This window comes from Dipodomys spectabilis, unplaced genomic scaffold, assembly GCF_019054845.1.
Source record: "Dipodomys spectabilis isolate Male_0828 unplaced genomic scaffold, ASM1905484v1 ptg000009l, whole genome shotgun sequence".
In the NCBI taxonomy this organism is placed as follows: domain Eukaryota; kingdom Metazoa; phylum Chordata; class Mammalia; order Rodentia; family Heteromyidae; genus Dipodomys; species Dipodomys spectabilis.
This window is the reverse complement of record NW_024870686.1, coordinates 6,582,506-6,599,274: the sequence shown is the minus strand read 5'-3', so window position 1 is coordinate 6,599,274 and position 16,769 is coordinate 6,582,506. Positions and strand designations below refer to the sequence as shown.

At 43.7% G+C, this 16,769-nt stretch overlaps 1 protein-coding gene across 2 annotated transcripts in view; it reads left to right on the top strand.

The window, feature by feature from the left end:
- Positions 1–15,426, top strand: part of Ubxn8 (UBX domain protein 8) — a 30,841-nt gene extending 15,415 nt beyond the window's left edge. For both annotated transcript variants that reach the window (XM_042701000.1, XM_042700998.1), the window contains 3 exons: positions 959–1,000; positions 10,418–10,492; positions 14,855–15,426. In XM_042701000.1, the coding sequence (XP_042556934.1) occupies positions 959–1,000; positions 10,418–10,492; positions 14,855–15,025 (288 nt within the window). In that variant the 3' untranslated portion in view covers positions 15,026–15,426. The remainder of the gene's footprint in view (positions 1–958; positions 1,001–10,417; positions 10,493–14,854) is intronic.
- Positions 15,427–16,769: the final 1,343 nt, after the last annotated feature.

The following is a 16,769-nucleotide window of genomic DNA, read 5'->3' as shown; positions in this document are numbered from 1 at the left end:
GTTGCTATAGGTTGAGTATCTCTTATCTGAAATTCTTGGGACCAGACTATTTCAGATTTTGGAATATTTGTATATACATAAAGAAATAATCTTAGTGTAGGACCTAAGGGCAAGCAGAAATCTTTGTATGTGTATAGACGGGTGCCAGTCATCTCAGATATTATTATTTTTTTTTGTCGGTCATGGGGCTTGAACTCTGGGTCTGAGCACTGTCCCTCAGCTCTTCAGCTCAAGGCAAGCACTCTACCACTTGAGCCACAGTTCCACTTCCCATTTTCTGGTGGTTTATTGGAGATAAGAGTTTCACATCTTTTCTTGCCTGGGCTGGCTTTGAACCATGATCCTCAGATCTCAGCCTCCTAAGTAGCTAGGATTACACGTGTGAGCCACTGACACCTGGCTCAATACTATTTTATAATTTGTTGTTAGCACAGAGTTGCTTATTGATTGTGCCCTCATTTCCTTTTACTTACTTTTTTCAGTACTGGGGATTGAATCCAAGGCCTTGTGCATGCTAGGCAAGAATTTTACCACTGAGCTACCTCATTTTTATCACAACCTTTTTTTCTTTTTTTAAATTTTTGTGTCGGTCGTGGGGCTTGAACTCTGGGCCTGGGCGCTGTCCCTCAACTCTTCAGCTCAAGACGAGTACTCTACCACTTGAGCCACAGCACCACTTCCGGTTTTCTAGCGGTTCATTGGAGCTAAGAGTCTCACGGACTTTCCTGCCTGGGCTGGCTTTGAACCGGGATCCTCAGATCTCAGTCTCCTGAGTAGCTAGGATTACAGGCGTGAGCCACTGGCGCCTGGCTATCACAACCTTTTTATAGATGTATACTGAAAGTAAAACTTACTAAGTTTAGCTGCATTCAAACTATATTGAAAGGGAGTCTTTTTACTGCAATTATTAATTATTTTAAAAAATATTTACATTTCTCTATGACTCATATTTCTTTAGGTTCCTGATTTACCTGAAGAGCCTTCTGAAACAGATGAAGAAGTAAGCTTTTTTTTTTTTTTCTTTAAAAATTAAGGGCTGGGAAGGTGGCTCAGTGGTAGAGTGCTTGCCTCGCATAAGGCCCTGGGTTCTATTCCCCACATAAGCACCACATAAGCAGAAAAAGCTGGAGTGGCTTTGTGGCTCAAGCGGTAGAGTGCTCGTCTTGAGCTGAAGAACTGAGGGACAGTGCCCAGACCCAGAGTTCAGGCCTCATGACTGACCAAAAAAATAATAATAAAATAAATTTATTCCCTCTTTTCTTTAACATCAAGTAAGCCTGTCTTGTCTGAACTTGAGCTTAGAGAGAAAAGGTAGCTTGAGTTTGGAAGCCTGCTGTCTGCTGGATTACCTTTTTTTTTTTTTTTTGTCGGTCATGGGGCTTGAACTCTGGGCCTGGGCGATGTCTCTCAGCTCTTCAGCTCAAGGCAAGCGCTGTACCGCTTGAGCTACAATGCCACTTCCGGTTTTCTAGTGGTTTTTATTGGAGATAAGAGTCTCACAGACTTTCCTGCCCGGGATGGCTTTGAACTGTGACCCTCAGATCTCAGCATCCTGAGTAGCTAGGATTACTGGCGTGAGTCACCGGCGCCCTGCTTGGATTACTTTTTAAAGCCACCCATTGCCATAGGCAGTGAGGTGGTACATATGGACTTTTCTGGAACTTCAGGTCAGCAAATGAGCTATTTACTAAAACAGAATCAAAATTAGCAGATAGGTACAACTTATAGTTCTCACCTTTAAAGAAGACTGGCCTGGGAAGATGGCACAGTGGTAGAGTGCTTGCCTCGCATGCATGAGGCCCTGGAAAAAGAGAAGAGGAAGCCTATAGCTATGTGTACGCTGGCTGCTCTTCCGGTTGGCTGGGACTGCTCCTTCTGCACCAAGCTGCTGTTCCTAGTGCTTTTTTTTTTTTTTTTTTATTGTAAAGCTACTATACAGAGGGTCACAGTTACATGAGTGAGGTTATGAGTACACTTCCTCTTGAACATTGTTACCCCCTCCATTGTTTTCCCCCTACCATCCCCTCCCTCCCTCCCTTCCCCGAGGTTCTTTTTTTTTTTTTTTTTTTTTTTTGATTGTGATTAAATGATTACATAATTTCAAAGTCACAAGTTCATTCTAACTTCCCTGGAGCAAATTGTCTACCACAGTCTGTAATATATAACAGTGTTCACATGTTATATACCATATTTGTGATCAGCAGCATGAGGATATTTAGTAGTGGTTCAACCAGATGAGCGGGAGTTCTTTGTTTCTTAAGTCCTGTTAGTTTTGTCGTATCACTAACCTTTTGGATTTAGCATCCACTTATGAGGGAGACCATGTACCGTTTGTCTCTTCGTTCTTGGCTTACCTCGCTCAACATGATTCCTTCTAGCTCCATCCATTTCCCTGCAAATGCCATTATTTTGTCATTTCTAATGGCTGCATAATATTCCATTGTGTATAGATACCACAATTTTTGGATCCATTCATCTGTGGTGGGGCACCTAGGTTGTTTCCATATCCTAGCTATTGCGAACAGTGCTGCAATAAACATGGAGGTGCACGTGTCCTTGTATATTGGTTCCTGTTGTTCAGGGTAGATGCCTAGAAGTGGTATGACTGGGTCGTAAGGGAGGTCAATCTTTAGCTTTCTAAGGACCCTCCAGACTGCTTTCCAAAGTGGTTGTATAAGTGTACATTCCCACCAGCAGTGTAATAGGGTTCCTCTTTCTCCACATCCCCTCCAGCATTTGTCGTTGGCTGATTTGTGGATGTGGGACATTCTGACTGGGGTAAGGTGGTATCTCAGGGTTGTCTTTATTTGCATTTCCTTCACCACCAGGGATGATGAACATTTCCTCATGTGTTTCTTTGCCATTTTTATTTCTTCATTTGAGAAGTCCCTCTTTAGTTCCCTTGCCCATTTAGTAATTGGTTTGTTAGGTTTGGGAGGGATTAGTTTCTTGAGTTCCCTGTATATACAGGATGTTAACCCCTTGTCTGATATATTGCTGGTAAATATTTTTTCCCAATTAGTTGGTTGTCTTTCTAGCTTAGTTGCGATAGATTTAGCTGTGCAGAAGCTTTTTATTTTAAGGTAGTCCCATTTGTCGAGTCTCTCTCCAACTTGTTGTGACCCTGGGACTCTGTTCAGGAAGTTCCTTCCTGTGCCTATTAGTTCAAGTGTCTCTCCTACTCTGTCCTGCAGTAGTTTCAGAGATTCAGGTTTAATGTTAAGGTCTTTAATCCATTTTGAGTTGATGTTGGTGCATGGTGATAGGCTGGGGTCCACTTTTAGTTTTCTGCATGTGGCTGCCCAGTTTTCCCAGCACCAGCGGTTGAAGAGGCTGTGTTTCTTCCATTGTATGTCTTTGGCTCCTTTGTCGAATATCAGCTGGCTGTAGCCCTGTGGATTTATATCTGGATCTTCTATTCTGTTCCATTGGTCTTCGGGTCTGTTTTTGTGCCAGTACCATGCTGTCTTTGTGATTATAGCTCTGTAGTAGAGTTTGAAGTTCGGCATGGATAGCCCTCCCATATTGTCTTTATCCCCTAGAATTGTTTTGGCTATTCTAGGTCTTTTGTTGTTCCATATAAATTTTTGGACTGTTTTCTGTATTTCAGTGATGTACGTCATTGGGATTTTAATAGGAATTGCATTGAATTTGTATATTAATTTTGGAAGTATCACCATCTTTACTATATTAAGTCGGCCTATCCAGGAGCATGGGAGGTCTTTCCATTTCCTAGTGTCTTCTGCAATTTCTTTCTTTAACTTTTTATAGTTCTCATTAAATAGTTCTTTTACATCTTTGGTTAGGTTAATTCCTAAGTATTTTATTTTTTGGGAGGTTATTGTGAATGGGGTTGCTCCCTTTATTTCCCTCTCTTCCTGTGCGTTATCAGTGTATAGGAAGGCAACTGATTTTTGTGGGTTTATTTTGTATCCTGCTATTTTGCCGAAGTGACTTATGATTTCTAAAAGTTTGGGGATGGAGTTTTTGGGATCGTGGAGGTATAGTATCATGTCGTCTGCAAAAAGGGATAGTTTCACTTCTTCTTTCCCTATGCGGATCCCTTTAATGTCTTTTTCTTGCCTTATTGCCCTGGCTAAGGGTTCTAGGACTATGTTGAAGAGGAGTGGAGACAGTGGACATCCTTGCCTTGTTCCTGTTTTTAGGAGGATTGGTTGTAGCTTTTCCCCATTAAGTATAATATTGGCTATTGGTCTGTCATAAATGGCTTTTATTGTTTTTAGAAATGTTCCTTCTATTCCTATTTTCTCCAGAGCTTTTAGCATGAATGAATGTTGAATTTTATCAAAGGCCTTTTCTGCATCTGTGGCGATAATCATGTGATTCTTGACCTTGGCTCTGTTGATATGCTGGATTACATTTATTGACTTACGTATGTTAAACCATCCCTGTGTCTCTGGGATGAAGCCTACCTGATCATAGTGTATTATTTTTTTTATGTGTTTCTGGATTCTGTTAGCTAGAATCTTGTTAAGGATCTTTGCATCTGTGTTCATCAAGGAGATTGGCCTGTAATTCTCCTTTTTGGTTGGGTCTTTGCCTGGTTTGGGGATGAGTGTGATATTGGCTTCGTAGAATGAGTTTGGGATAGCTCCCTCCTTCTCTGTTTCTCTGAAGAGCTTGAGGAGTATGGGTATTAGTTCTTCTTTAAAGGTCTTATAGAATTCTGCTGTGAATCCATCTGGTCCTGGGCTTTTTTTTGTTGGAAGACTTTTGATAGCTTCCTGTATCTCATTATAGGATATTGGCTTATTTAATTGGTTAACTTCTTCTTTGCTCAGTTTGGGTAACTTGTATTTCTCTAAAAATGCATCCATTTCCGCCAGATTTTCTTCCTTTAAAGAGTATAGCTTTTGAAAGTAGTCTGTTAGAATTGTTTGGATATCTTGGGTGCGTGTTGTGATGTTTCCCGTGGCATCCCTAATCCTATTAATATGGGTTTCCTCTCTTCTTTTTTTAATTAATCTTGCCAACGGGCCATCAATTTTGTTTATTTTTTCAAAGAACCAGCTTTTTGTTTGGTTTATTTTGGTTATGGTTTTCTGATTTTCTAATTGGTTAATCTCTGCTCTCAATTTGGTTATCTGGCTTCGTCTAGTAGCTTTAGGTCCCATTTTTTCTTGTTTTTCTAGCTGTTTTAGTTGCAACATGAGATTATTTACTTGGTCTGTCTCCATTCTCTTGATGTGGGCACTGAGGGCAATAAATTTGCCCCTCAGGACTGCTTTTGCTGTGTCCCACAAGTTTCTTTGTGAGGTGTTTTCATTTTCATTGAGTTCTAGGAAATGCTTTATTTCTTCTCTGATCTCTTCTGTTACCCAGGCCTTGTTAAGGAGTGTGCTGTTCAATTTCCATGTATTAGAGAAATTTCTGCGGTATGCTTTGTTATTGAGAGCTAGCTTGATTCCACTGTGGTCAGATAGGATACAGGGGATTATGTCGATCCCTTTGTATTTGCTTAAGTTCCTTGAATGAACTATGATATGGTCTATTTTGGAGAAAGTTCCATGAGCTGCTGAGAAGAATGTGTACTGTGTTGTTTTAGGGTGAAATACTCGGTAGATGTCAGTTAATTCCGCTTGAAGTATGGCCTCACTTAATTCGGTAGCTTCTTTGCCAATCCTCTGGTTGGTAGACCTGTCCTTTGGTGAGAGTGGCGTGTTAAAGTCTCCTAGTATTATCGTATTGGGATCTATTTTATTCTGTAAGTTTGAGAGCATTTGTTTAACATATCTGGGTGCACCGATATTTGGGGCATATAAGTTGATGATGGTTATATCCTCCTCTTGGATTGTTCCCTTTATTAATATGTAATGTCCGTCCTTGTCTTTCTGTACTGATTTTAATGAAAAGTTTATTTTGTCAGGTATCAGGATAGCTACACCTGCTTTCTTATTGGGGGAATTTGATTGGTAGATCCTTTTCCACCCCTTCACTCTGAGTTTGTTTGTATGTTTGGCTGAGAGGTGGGTCTCCTGAAGGCAACAGATGGATGGGTCTTGTTTTCTGATCCAGTCCTCAGTTCGTTTTCTTTTAATTGGCGAATTCAGCCCATTTATATTAAGAGAAAGTATAGAGAGATGCATTGTTGTCCCTGCCATTCCGTTTTCCTAAGTTTTTCTTCTTTCCTTTCCTCCTGTGCTTGCTCAGTTAGACTTTGAGTAATGCCTGTTTGGGGCAGGTCCCAGTTCCTGGTTGCTTTCTTCAGGTTGTGTCCCCCCTCTTAGAATTCTTTGTAATGCTGGCTTAATGTTTATGTATTCATTTAGTTTTTCTTTGCTATTAAAAGTTTTCAGTTCTCCATCGAATGTGAATGCTAGCTTTGCCGGGTATATCAGTCTGGGTTGGCAGTTATTGGCTCTCAGGGCTCGTATGGTGCTTTCCCAGGCTTTTCTTGCATTCATTGTTTGTGTGGAGAGATCTGCAGTGATTCTAATTTTTTTCCCGTTGTAGTATAGCTCCTTCTTCATTTTTGCTGCATGCAGGATTGTTTCCTTATTATTCAGATCCATCATTGTTACTATTATGTGCCTAGAAGTGTTTCTCCTGGGATCTTGCTTGTTGGGTGTTCGATAAGCTTTTGTGATGTAGTTAAGATGGTCGTTTTTGAGGTGGGGAAAATTTTCATTGACTATCTTGTTAAATAGGTGTTGCATTCCCTTGCTCTGGAATTCCTCACCTTCGTCCACTCCGATTATGCGAAGGTTAAATTTTTTAGCATTATCTGCTTGCTCTTGAATTTCCCTTTGGTTTAATTTGAGTGATTTTTCCATATCTGTCACTTTTTGGTCCAGTTGGTGTATTCTGTCTTCTGTATCTGACACTCTACCTTCCATTTCATTCACTCTGTTGACCGTGGCTTCTATTGTGGTTTGCATGGTGGAAATGGATCCCTTTATGGATTCAATGTTGGTTCTCAGAGTACTGATCTCACCTCTCAATGAGGTGATATCAGTATGCATTACCTCTAATTTGGCGTTTATCTCACTTCTTACTGAGGTTTGTGCAGCTTCTATTTTTGCATCCAATTTTTGTTTGATATCCTGTATATCTTTTGATAGTTCATCCTTGTGCTCTTTCAATTTCTGATCCATTTCTCGCTTTATTTCTTGAGTCATTGCCTCCAGCAACCCTTGGATGTAGTTTTTGTCTTCCATTCCTGCTTTGCTCCCACTGGGGCTCTCCCCTGCGTGGCTGCTGGCTTTTGAGGTGAGCTTGCTGTCCTGGGTAGTGGTAAACCTTGTGATTTTTCTCTGTGATTTTCGCATGGGGGTTCAGGAGACTGCTCTTCAATCTTGTTTTGGTGTGTCTGTCTTTGCTTGGTTGCTGATTCTCTATTGGTAGAGAGAGTCTGTGTCTGATCTGGATTCTGTTGGGAGCCTATTTCCAGCTGCTATTCACTTAGGATTCTCAGCTCTCTGCTGTAGCAATTCCCGCCTTTGGAAGGGTTGAGCAGCCTAGACTGCTTGTGTTTGCTCCTGCGGGTGCTCTTGGGAAGATCAGATGCTCTGGATGCACTCTCCCAAATACTGGAGTCTGCTATGGGCTCCTGATGTGTTTTTGTTTGTTTTGGGCTGGTTGTGGGCTTGAACTCTAGGTTTGGGTGCTGTCCCTCAGCTCTTCAGCTCAGGGCTGGCACCCTACCATTTGAGCCACAGCCCCACTTCTGACCCTTTTTGCTTTGTTCAGGCACCGGTCCCCTGGCCTGGTTCCGGCCCCAGCCTGGAGCGCGCTCGTTAGGCCTGTGCTAATGTGTATACCACCTTGGTTATGCAGCCTGGAGGACACAGTTCAAATTTCTTCTACTGATGGTAGTCTTGACCCAGGGGCACTGTTCCTGGCTTGAGCATTTAAGCTCCCTTCCCGGGGCGCTCTTGCTCTGGCCTGGCCAGCAGAGTGTGCTCCACCGGCTGGTGGGGCTCTCGAACAGTTCCCAGTTTTAGTGGGTCCTGTGGTCCGGGTGTTGGGGTAGGGAGTCTAGGTCAGGGTCTGGGGATTCCCTCCAGCTCTGGTCTCCCTTGATGGATTCCCTGTCCCCTGATGGGTACTCACCCTGTAGGTCGTCAGTTGTTGTTGCAGTCCGTCAGTTGTTGTTGCAGTCCGAGTTCAGTTGGGGTGGTTGCGGGCTGGGTTGGGCGGCCCCCCGCCGGGTCGTTGCAATCGCGACAGGTCCCTTTGTGGCGCTGCTGGTGCCGGGCGGCTTTGGCGGGATGGAGCCTCTCCGCTCCGGTGGAGAGTGATGGGTGGGGTGGGATCCTCCTGGAGACTCCCGGCTGGTAGGTTTCTCTGTTCCTGGCGATCCGCTGTTCTGCAATCCGGTACCTGGTGATCTGCAAGCAGCCCCCTGTGTCTCTGTGGCTCCGGCAGCCCCTGCCGGGCCGGCTGGCCGGCGGCTTGGCGCACTGCCGCGCGGCCAGTAAAGGTTGGGGGAGGGGTCTTCGCTCTTCTCTGTTCTGAAATTCTTCTTTTCCTCTCTTTCTTTTTTTGTTATTTTCCACCTCTGGTTTTTCTCTGAGTGTTCGTCTTTTTGTTGTTGTCGGTCTCTTGGGGAGATTAAAGGTTGGAACTCGAACTCTCTTTTTGGTTGGAGAGAGCTGTGGCGTTTCCCTACTGCCCCGTCGCCATCTTGAGAACCGCCCCTAGTGCTTTTATTCTTATTATTTTTGCTGAACCTGGGGCTTGAACTCAGGGCCTAGGTGCCGCCCCTGAGCTTTTCTGTTCAAAGCTGTTTACACCTTGAGCCACAGTTCTACTTCCAGCTTTTTGGTAGTTATTGGAAAGAAGAGTCTCATGGATTTTCCTGCTTCGACTGGGTTCAAATGGTGATTGTCAGATCTCAGCCTCCTGAGTAGGATTACAGATGTGAACCACTGGCATCTTGCACTCCCCCCACCTTTTTTTTTTTTTTTGCCAGTCTTGTGGCTTGAACTCAGGGCCTGGGCTCTGTCACTGAGCCTCTCTGTGCTCAAGGCTAGTGTGCTACCACTTGAGCCACAGTGGCACTTCCGGCTTTTTCTTTTCTTTTTTTTTGTTGGTCATGGGGCTTGAACTCTGGGCTTGGGCGCTGTCCCTGCGCTCTTCAGCTCAAGGCAAGCGCTGTACCGCTTGAACCACAGCACCACTTCCGGTTTTCTAGTGGTTTACTGGAGATAAGAGTCTCATGGGCTTTCCTGCCCTGGCTGGCTTTGAACTGTGATCCTCACATTTCAGCCTCCTGGGTAGCTAGGATTATAGGTGTGAGCCACTTGCGCTCGGCTCCGGCTTTTTCTTTTTATGCAGTACTGAGGAATCAAACCCAGGGCTTCAGGCATGTTGGGCAAGTTTAGCAACTGTTCTCCTTGGAGACATCGCCCCTTTTCTCTTCCCCAAATAATTTCAGCACGTTTCATTGTTCAGCTTGCTTAGATGCGAGCAATCTTTTTCTAGCCATATTCATCCTACTCATCCTCCTTTTGCCACCTTCAAATTTGAGGTGGTCATGAAGGCATTCTGGAGGCATGTGCCTAGGCCACTTGCTGAAGCCCTGAGTGTACTGCAAACAAAAGCACAGCTAGAGGAGACTCATGAGTAGAGATCTGAGTTCAAACCCCAGTTGTGAAATGAAGAGAAAGAAAGAGAGGAGAGGGGCTGGGAAGGTGGCTCAGTGGTAGAGTGCCTGAGGCCCTGGGTTCGATTCCTCAGCACCACATAAGCAAAAAGAAAAAAGCTGGAAGTGGCGCTGTGGCTCAAGTGGTAGAGTGCTAGCCTTGAGCTGAAGAGCTGAGGGACAGCGCCCAGGCTCAGAGTTCAGGCCCCACAACCAGACCCCCCTCCCCCCCCCCCCAAAAAAAAAGAGAGTAAGGAAGAAAGGATCATTGAGCAAGGCCTTTTCTCTGTGTGTAGTTGTTCCTGTGCATAGATGTCTAATAATTTTTGGTGGTAGTACTGGGGTTTCAACCTCGGGGCTTTGTGCTTTTTTTTTGTCAGTTGTGGGGCTTGAACTATGGGCCTGGGCACGGTCCCTCAGCTCTTCAGCTCAAGGCTAGCACTCTACCACTTGAGCCACAGCTCCACTTCCAGTTTTCTGAGTGGTTTATTGAAGGTAAGAGCCTCACGGACTTTTCTGCCTAGGCTGGCTTTGAACCTTGATCCTCAGATCTCAGCCTCCTGAGTAGTTAGGATTACAGGTGTGAGCCACCAGCTCTGCTGCAGTCCAGTTTCTTAGTTCTATTATAGGGCACTGTGAGCATGGGATGACAGGCATGTGCCACTGCACCCAGCTGTGGGTTGAGATGGGATCTTTTTTCTTTGTGGGCTGGCCTCAGACTGCCATCCTCCCATTTTGATCTCCTGAGTAGGTAGGGTGATAAATGCTGGCCACTGACACCTGGCTTACATGAACATTCTTATTCCTCAGGTAATAACCATTGCTCTCCGACGTCCAAGTGGGAATGTCCTGAGGAGAAGGTTCTTTAAGTCTTGTAGTTCACAGGTAAGTGAGGAATTTTATGGGAGAGGTGTAGTCTCAGACATTTGTAGGTGTTTTGTCTTGCAAAATTTGGATAACTAGGCATGTTGGGCAGCCTTCCTGGTTTTTGGAGCTGATGACGGAATCTAGGGCTTAGACTTGCTAGGTGAACAGTATACTACTGAGCTCTATCTCGTTGTTACTCTACCACTTGAGCACAGCACCACGTCTGGCTTTTTCTGAGAAGTATATTAGAGATAAGAGTCTTGGACTTTCTTGCCCTTGGCTGGCTTAGAGCCATGATCCCCGATCTCAGCCTCTTCAGTAGCTAGGATTACAGGTGTGAGCTACTCGCTACCAGCAGCACCAAGTTTCTCTCTCTCTCTCTCTGTCTCTTTCTTTCTTTCTAGATTTTAATTGGCACATAGTTATTGTACATCTTTATGGGCTACAGTGTGACATTACAGTACCCCATGTGCTGATGAGATCGCATTAATTGGCACTCCTGTTACCTCAGGCATAAACAGTGTTCAAAACATTTTAAATCTTATTAGCTATTTGGAAATTTTCAACTAGTAGTTATCCTGCTGTGTTAAGTTTTCTGTCTAGCTGCAGCATGTTTCCAATAGTCAGCTTATAGGTAAGGCATTTTTTTATTATTATATATTTTTTGTCGGTCGTGGAGCTTGAACTCTGGGCCTGAGCACAGACCCTGAGCTCTTCAGCTCAAAGCTAGCTCTCTCTACCACTTAAGCCACAGCGCCCACTTTGGGCTTTTTCTGTGTATGTGATACTGAGGAATTGAACTCAGGGCCTCTTGCATGCGAGGCAAGCACTCTGCCACTGAGCCACCTTCCCAGCCCTAATAGGCATTATAAATCCTTAAGTAAACAGTATTTGCTTTGATCCCATTATCCCTGGTGGATTATCAGCTTATGTCCCATTGCTCAAATGTAATTTTCAGATCAGGTTTGTTTGTTTTTTTTTCCAGTCTGGGTGGCTTGAATGCTGGGTCTTTGTGCTGTTCCTGAGCTCTTTTGCTCCAGGCTAGCGCTCTACTGCTTGAGTCACAGTGCCACTTCTGGATTTTTCTGTGATTAATACGAGTCTCACAGACTTTCCTGCCTGGGCTGGGTTCAAACTGCGATCCTTAAGATCTCAGCCTCCTGAGTAGCTAGTGTGAGCCACCAGTACCCAGCTTCAGATTAGTTTTTAGGGCTTATTTCCTTTGGCCTTAATGGAGAGATCTTGTTTCATTCATATTAGAAAGAAATTGGAAAACAGAAAAATAGGAGAAAAAGTGTGATGCCAAACGCCAGTTACAGATATTTTTCTTATTTTCATTTCTAAATATATTTAAACATAAATTACGTATGAGTTACAAACACTTGTCGGAGCCAGGCTCAAGCCTGTACTCCTAGGTACTTGGGAAGAGGGGACTGGGTGGGGGGGGAGGAGGTTATAGGCAAAAATATTTCTCAGACTCCATTTCTCCATTTTAACCAATTGCTGGGTGGGATGGCACCTGGCTGCCACCCAGCTGTTGGAGAAACACCGTGGTTTGGAGCAGGGGAGTGCAATTCTAATCCTAGTGAAGAAGGAAAGCTCAAATAAGCTAGGCCAGCTTGGCCAGAAAATGAGATCCTATCTTGAAAAAGCCAATGTAACAAAGTGGCTGATGGAGTGGATTACCTGGTAATGGTAGAGTACCTGCCTAGCAAGTCAGAGGCCCTGAGTAAACTCACCCTAGTATTGCCAAAAAGGAAGAATACATGTAGGGCTGGTGGTGCACTTCAGTGGTAGAGTCTTGGCCTAGCATTCCAAGGTCTAGGTTTCCATACCCATTGGCATGCACACACACACATACTCACACAACTTCTCTTTTAAGAGCTGGGCATTGTGGGCACGTATTGACACTCCCAGCACTTGACAGGCTGAAAAGGGGATCCCAAGTTTGAGGCTAGGCTGGGCCATATAGCAACACCATGTGTCAATCAAACAAGAAAAAGAATGACAGCTGGCACCAGTGGCTCATGCCTATAATCTAAGCTACTCAAGAGACTGAGATTTAAGGGCTGAGGTTCTAAACCAACCCAGGGAGACAAATCTGAGAGACTCAGCAAGAAGTTGAAAATGGGGGCATGGCCAATGGTATGAGTGGAAAAAGCCCAAGCCCCTGAATTTAAGCCCTACTATATGGGAGAGAGATAGGCAGACAGAGAGAGAGAGAGAGGGAGAGATAAGTGAATGCAAGTAAGATACTTTGAAAAGCCCTCTCCCCTCCACCCCCATTTATGAGAATTCATTCTATGGAAGTAAGACTAGGTAAATTACAGACCTTTACAATTATGACATAGCTGGGGATGTAGCTTATCAATAGAGCTGATACTCAGCATGTGCAAGGCTGAGTTCAATTCCAAGCACAGCCAAAACAAAGTAAAATTAAAAATGAAACTTAGGACAGAAACATTACTTGAAATATCAGTAGTTCTTGGATGGTGACTAGCAGGTGAAATCAGGGATTGATTATACTTGAAATCGTATGACATTCCTCTGGAATATTCTGTCATGTATTTTTTGTTGGTTTTTTTGGTCCATTGTGGGGCTTGAACTGTGGGCCTGGGCACTGTCCCTGAGCTCTTCAGCTGAGGGCAAGTGCTCTACCACTTGAGCCACAGCACTACTTCTGGCTTTGAGTAGTTTATTGGAGATAAGAGTCTCACAGATTTACCTGCCTAAGCTGGCTTTGAATTGCGATCCTCAGATGTCAGCCTCCTGAGTAGGTAGGATTACAGGCGTGAGCAACTGGCGCCCAGCTTACTGTCATATACCTTTTGTTTTTAATGGTATAGGGATTTGAAATGAAGGCTTTACACTTTCCTTGGCTTGATTACTAGGCTGCTGCTCTGCCACTTGAGTCATATCTTCAGCCCTACTTTTCACTGGTTATTTTGGTAGTGGAATCATGGGCTGGCCTTTTCTTTCTTTTCTTTTTTTTTTTTTTGTGCCAGTGGTACTGGGGCTTGTACTCTTCCCCTGCTTTTTCAATCATGGCTGGCACTCTTCACTTGAGCCACACCTCCACATCCAGATTTTTGCTGGGTAATTGGAGGTAAGTCTACAGGACTTTTCTGACCTGGTTGGCTTTGAACCTCAATCCTCCTGAGTAGCTAGGATTGTAAACATGAGCCCAGGCTGGCATTGAACTGAGATCTTCTGGATCTCATCTACCTAAGTAGCTCTAATTTCTTTGGTACTGGAGTTTGAATTAAGTCCTTGTGCTTTTGAGGCAGATACCCTACTGCTGAGCCATGCCTCTAACCCTTTGCCTTGTTTATTTATTTATTTTTATTTGAACTCAGGGCCTGGGCAGTGTCCCTGAGCTTCTTTTGCTCAAGGCTAGCACTCTTCCACTTGGGCCACAGTGCCACTTCTGGCTTTTTTGGTTTCTGTGGTACTAAGGAGCCGAACCCAGGGTGTCATGCATGCTAAGCAAGCACTCTATCACTGAAGCCACATTCCTAGCCCTTCAGTTATTTTTGGAAAGAGTCTCACCTTGCTCTTATTTTTTTATTGGTTTAGTATTGGGGCTTAGATTATATATGTGAGTCACTATCCCCAGTAGTAAGTAGAAAATTTGATGATTATAGGAATTAACACAATCTTGCTATGTTACTGCTCACAAATTTCTAGGTTTCTATCCCAAGTAGTTGGGATTACATGTATTCACTGCTATGCTTCACTTTTCTTCATTGATGTTTTGTTGCTGGGGTTCAAACCTAGAGCCTTGTGTAAATATGGCAGACAGAAAATGTCTCAACATTATAGGACTGGTTCATGGAAAAGTCAGGCTATTATAAGGGAGTTGTGTGTGGGCATATGTCTTGTAATAGTTTGTAAGTGACTTTATTTTGGGGGGTTAGTTCTAGGGCTCAAACTCAGTGTTTTGTAATTGCTAGATAGGCCTTCTACTGCTTAAGCCATGCTGCCAACACTCCTAAGTGATTTTGGTGTGTTGCATTGTTTTAGATTTTGATCTAAATAACTTTTCCCCAAAATGCTATCCTTTTATTCTCAATCTGCTCACTGAATACTTTCTCCATTCCTTGTGCGTGGATGAGGCTTTTGTTGTGTTTAAACACTTCTGCTGTCAGATACCAGCAAACCCTACGCTTTGTCTGGAATAAAAGGTATTAAAAACGTTTTAGAGATTGTGATTTGCTATTCTCCTTTAAACTCTAGAAAGTTAGAAAGGCTTGGGAGTCTTTCTCCATTACTTCTCGGGACATGATTTCACAGGAACTGAGCTTTAAGGTGTCACCGTCACAGTGACCTAGAGGAACCTGAGTGTACAGCATTTATAGTCATAAGCTTCTTATCTTCTAGGTCTTGTTTGACTGGATGAGGAAAATTGGATACCATCCATCTCTCTACAGCCTTTCTACATCCTTCCCCAGGAAGCCTCTGGAGGTGGAGGAAGGCTGCTCCCTGGCCGATATAGGAATAACTGTGGACACTGTACTCATTGTGGAAGAGAAAGAACAGGGCAACTCGTAAAGAACTGTCAGAAACTATGATTCTACTTACAGTCATCTATACTATGACCTCAGATCCACATTAAAATCATGCCATACCTTGATAGAGCTCAAGGCAGCACAAACTTCAGTGTTGTTATCAGTGGGAAAATAGCCACCTAAAAATGGGGAAAAGATGGCTTTCTGCATATAATTAGTAGGCTGTGCCATCTTTAGTGGACCAAAACAAAGATGAGGTAAAAATGTATATAGTGAGGTATTAATTTTATACTTTCATTAGCGGACATCTTAGGATGTTAAAAGTCAGACCCAGGTATGGTAGCACATGCTCCTAATTCTAGCAATCCCGGGCAACACAAGATTCTGTCCTGAAACCAAAAAATAAACAAAAACAAAAAAACACTGAAGTCCTTAAGACTTTGATTTCTGCCTCTTCTTGCTGTCTTACCACCCAGTATTTCACCATTTAACTAAACCCATCAAGTCTAAGTGGGAATGTTATTTTATTGTTTATTTAGAAATAGTTTCATTTCAAAGCCTTTCAAGGTTTCAGTTGTTTTTGGTAGATATACATTATTCAGTGGATATCTGCTGTTTATATAGTTTGGTCTTGTATTAAGTTGTAATATTCTTTTTTTTTTTTTTTTTGCCAGTCCAGGGCTTGAACTCAGGGCCCGGGTACTGTCCCTGAGCTTCTTTTGCTCAAGACTAGCACTCTACCACTTGAGCCACAGCACCCCTTCTGGCTTTTTCTTTTTTCTTTTTTTTTTTCTGTCGGTTGTGGGCCTTGAACTCTGGGCCTGAGCGCTGTCCCTGCACTCTTCAGCTCAAGGAGAGCACTTGGGCTACAGCGCCACTTCCGGTTTTCTGGTGGTTTATTAGAGATAAAGAGTTTCACAGACTTTCCTGCCCAGGCTGGCTTTGAACTGCGATCCTCAGATCTCAGCCTCCTGAGTAGCTAGGATTACAGGCGTGAGCCACCAGCGCCCAACTATTTCTGGCTTTTTCTGTTTATATGGTACTGAGAAATGGAGCCCAGGGCTTTGTGCGTGCTAGGCAAGAACTCTACCACTAAGCCACATTTCTAGCCCCAGTTGTAATATTTTTAAATTTTTTTTGTTATTATAAAGATGATGTTCAGAAAGGCTACTATTACATAAGTCAGGTAAAGAGTACATTTCTTTCTTTTTTTTTTTTTTTTGGTCGTGAGGCTTGAACTAAGGGCCTGGGCGCTATCTCTGAGCTTTTACACTCAAGGTTAGTATGCTACCATTTTAATCCACAGCTCTACGTCCAGTTTTCTGGTGGTTTATTGGAGATAAGAGTCCCATGGAGGGCTGGGAAGGTGGCTCAGTGGTAGAGCACTTGTCTTGCATGCATGAAGCCCTGGGTTCGATTCTTCAGCACCACATAAGCAAAAAGAAAAAAGCCGGAAGTGGCGCTGTGGCTCAAGTGGTAGAGCGCTAGCCTTGAGGTGAAGAGCTCAGGGACAGCGCCCAGGCACAGAGTTCAGACCCCATGACCAGACTCCCAAAAAAACAAACAAACAAAAAAAGAGTCCCATGGACTTTGCTGTCCAAACTGGCTTTGGACTGTGATTGTCAGATCTCAGCCTCCTGAGTAGCTAGGATTACAGGTGTGCCACTAGTGCCTGGTAAGAGTACATTTCTTTTTGGACAGCGTCCCCCTTCCTTTACTCTCTCCCAGTTTTGGGTTGTATTATTCTTAAAGTTGCAGGTGACACTGAGTTGTTACCTTTCCTTCCC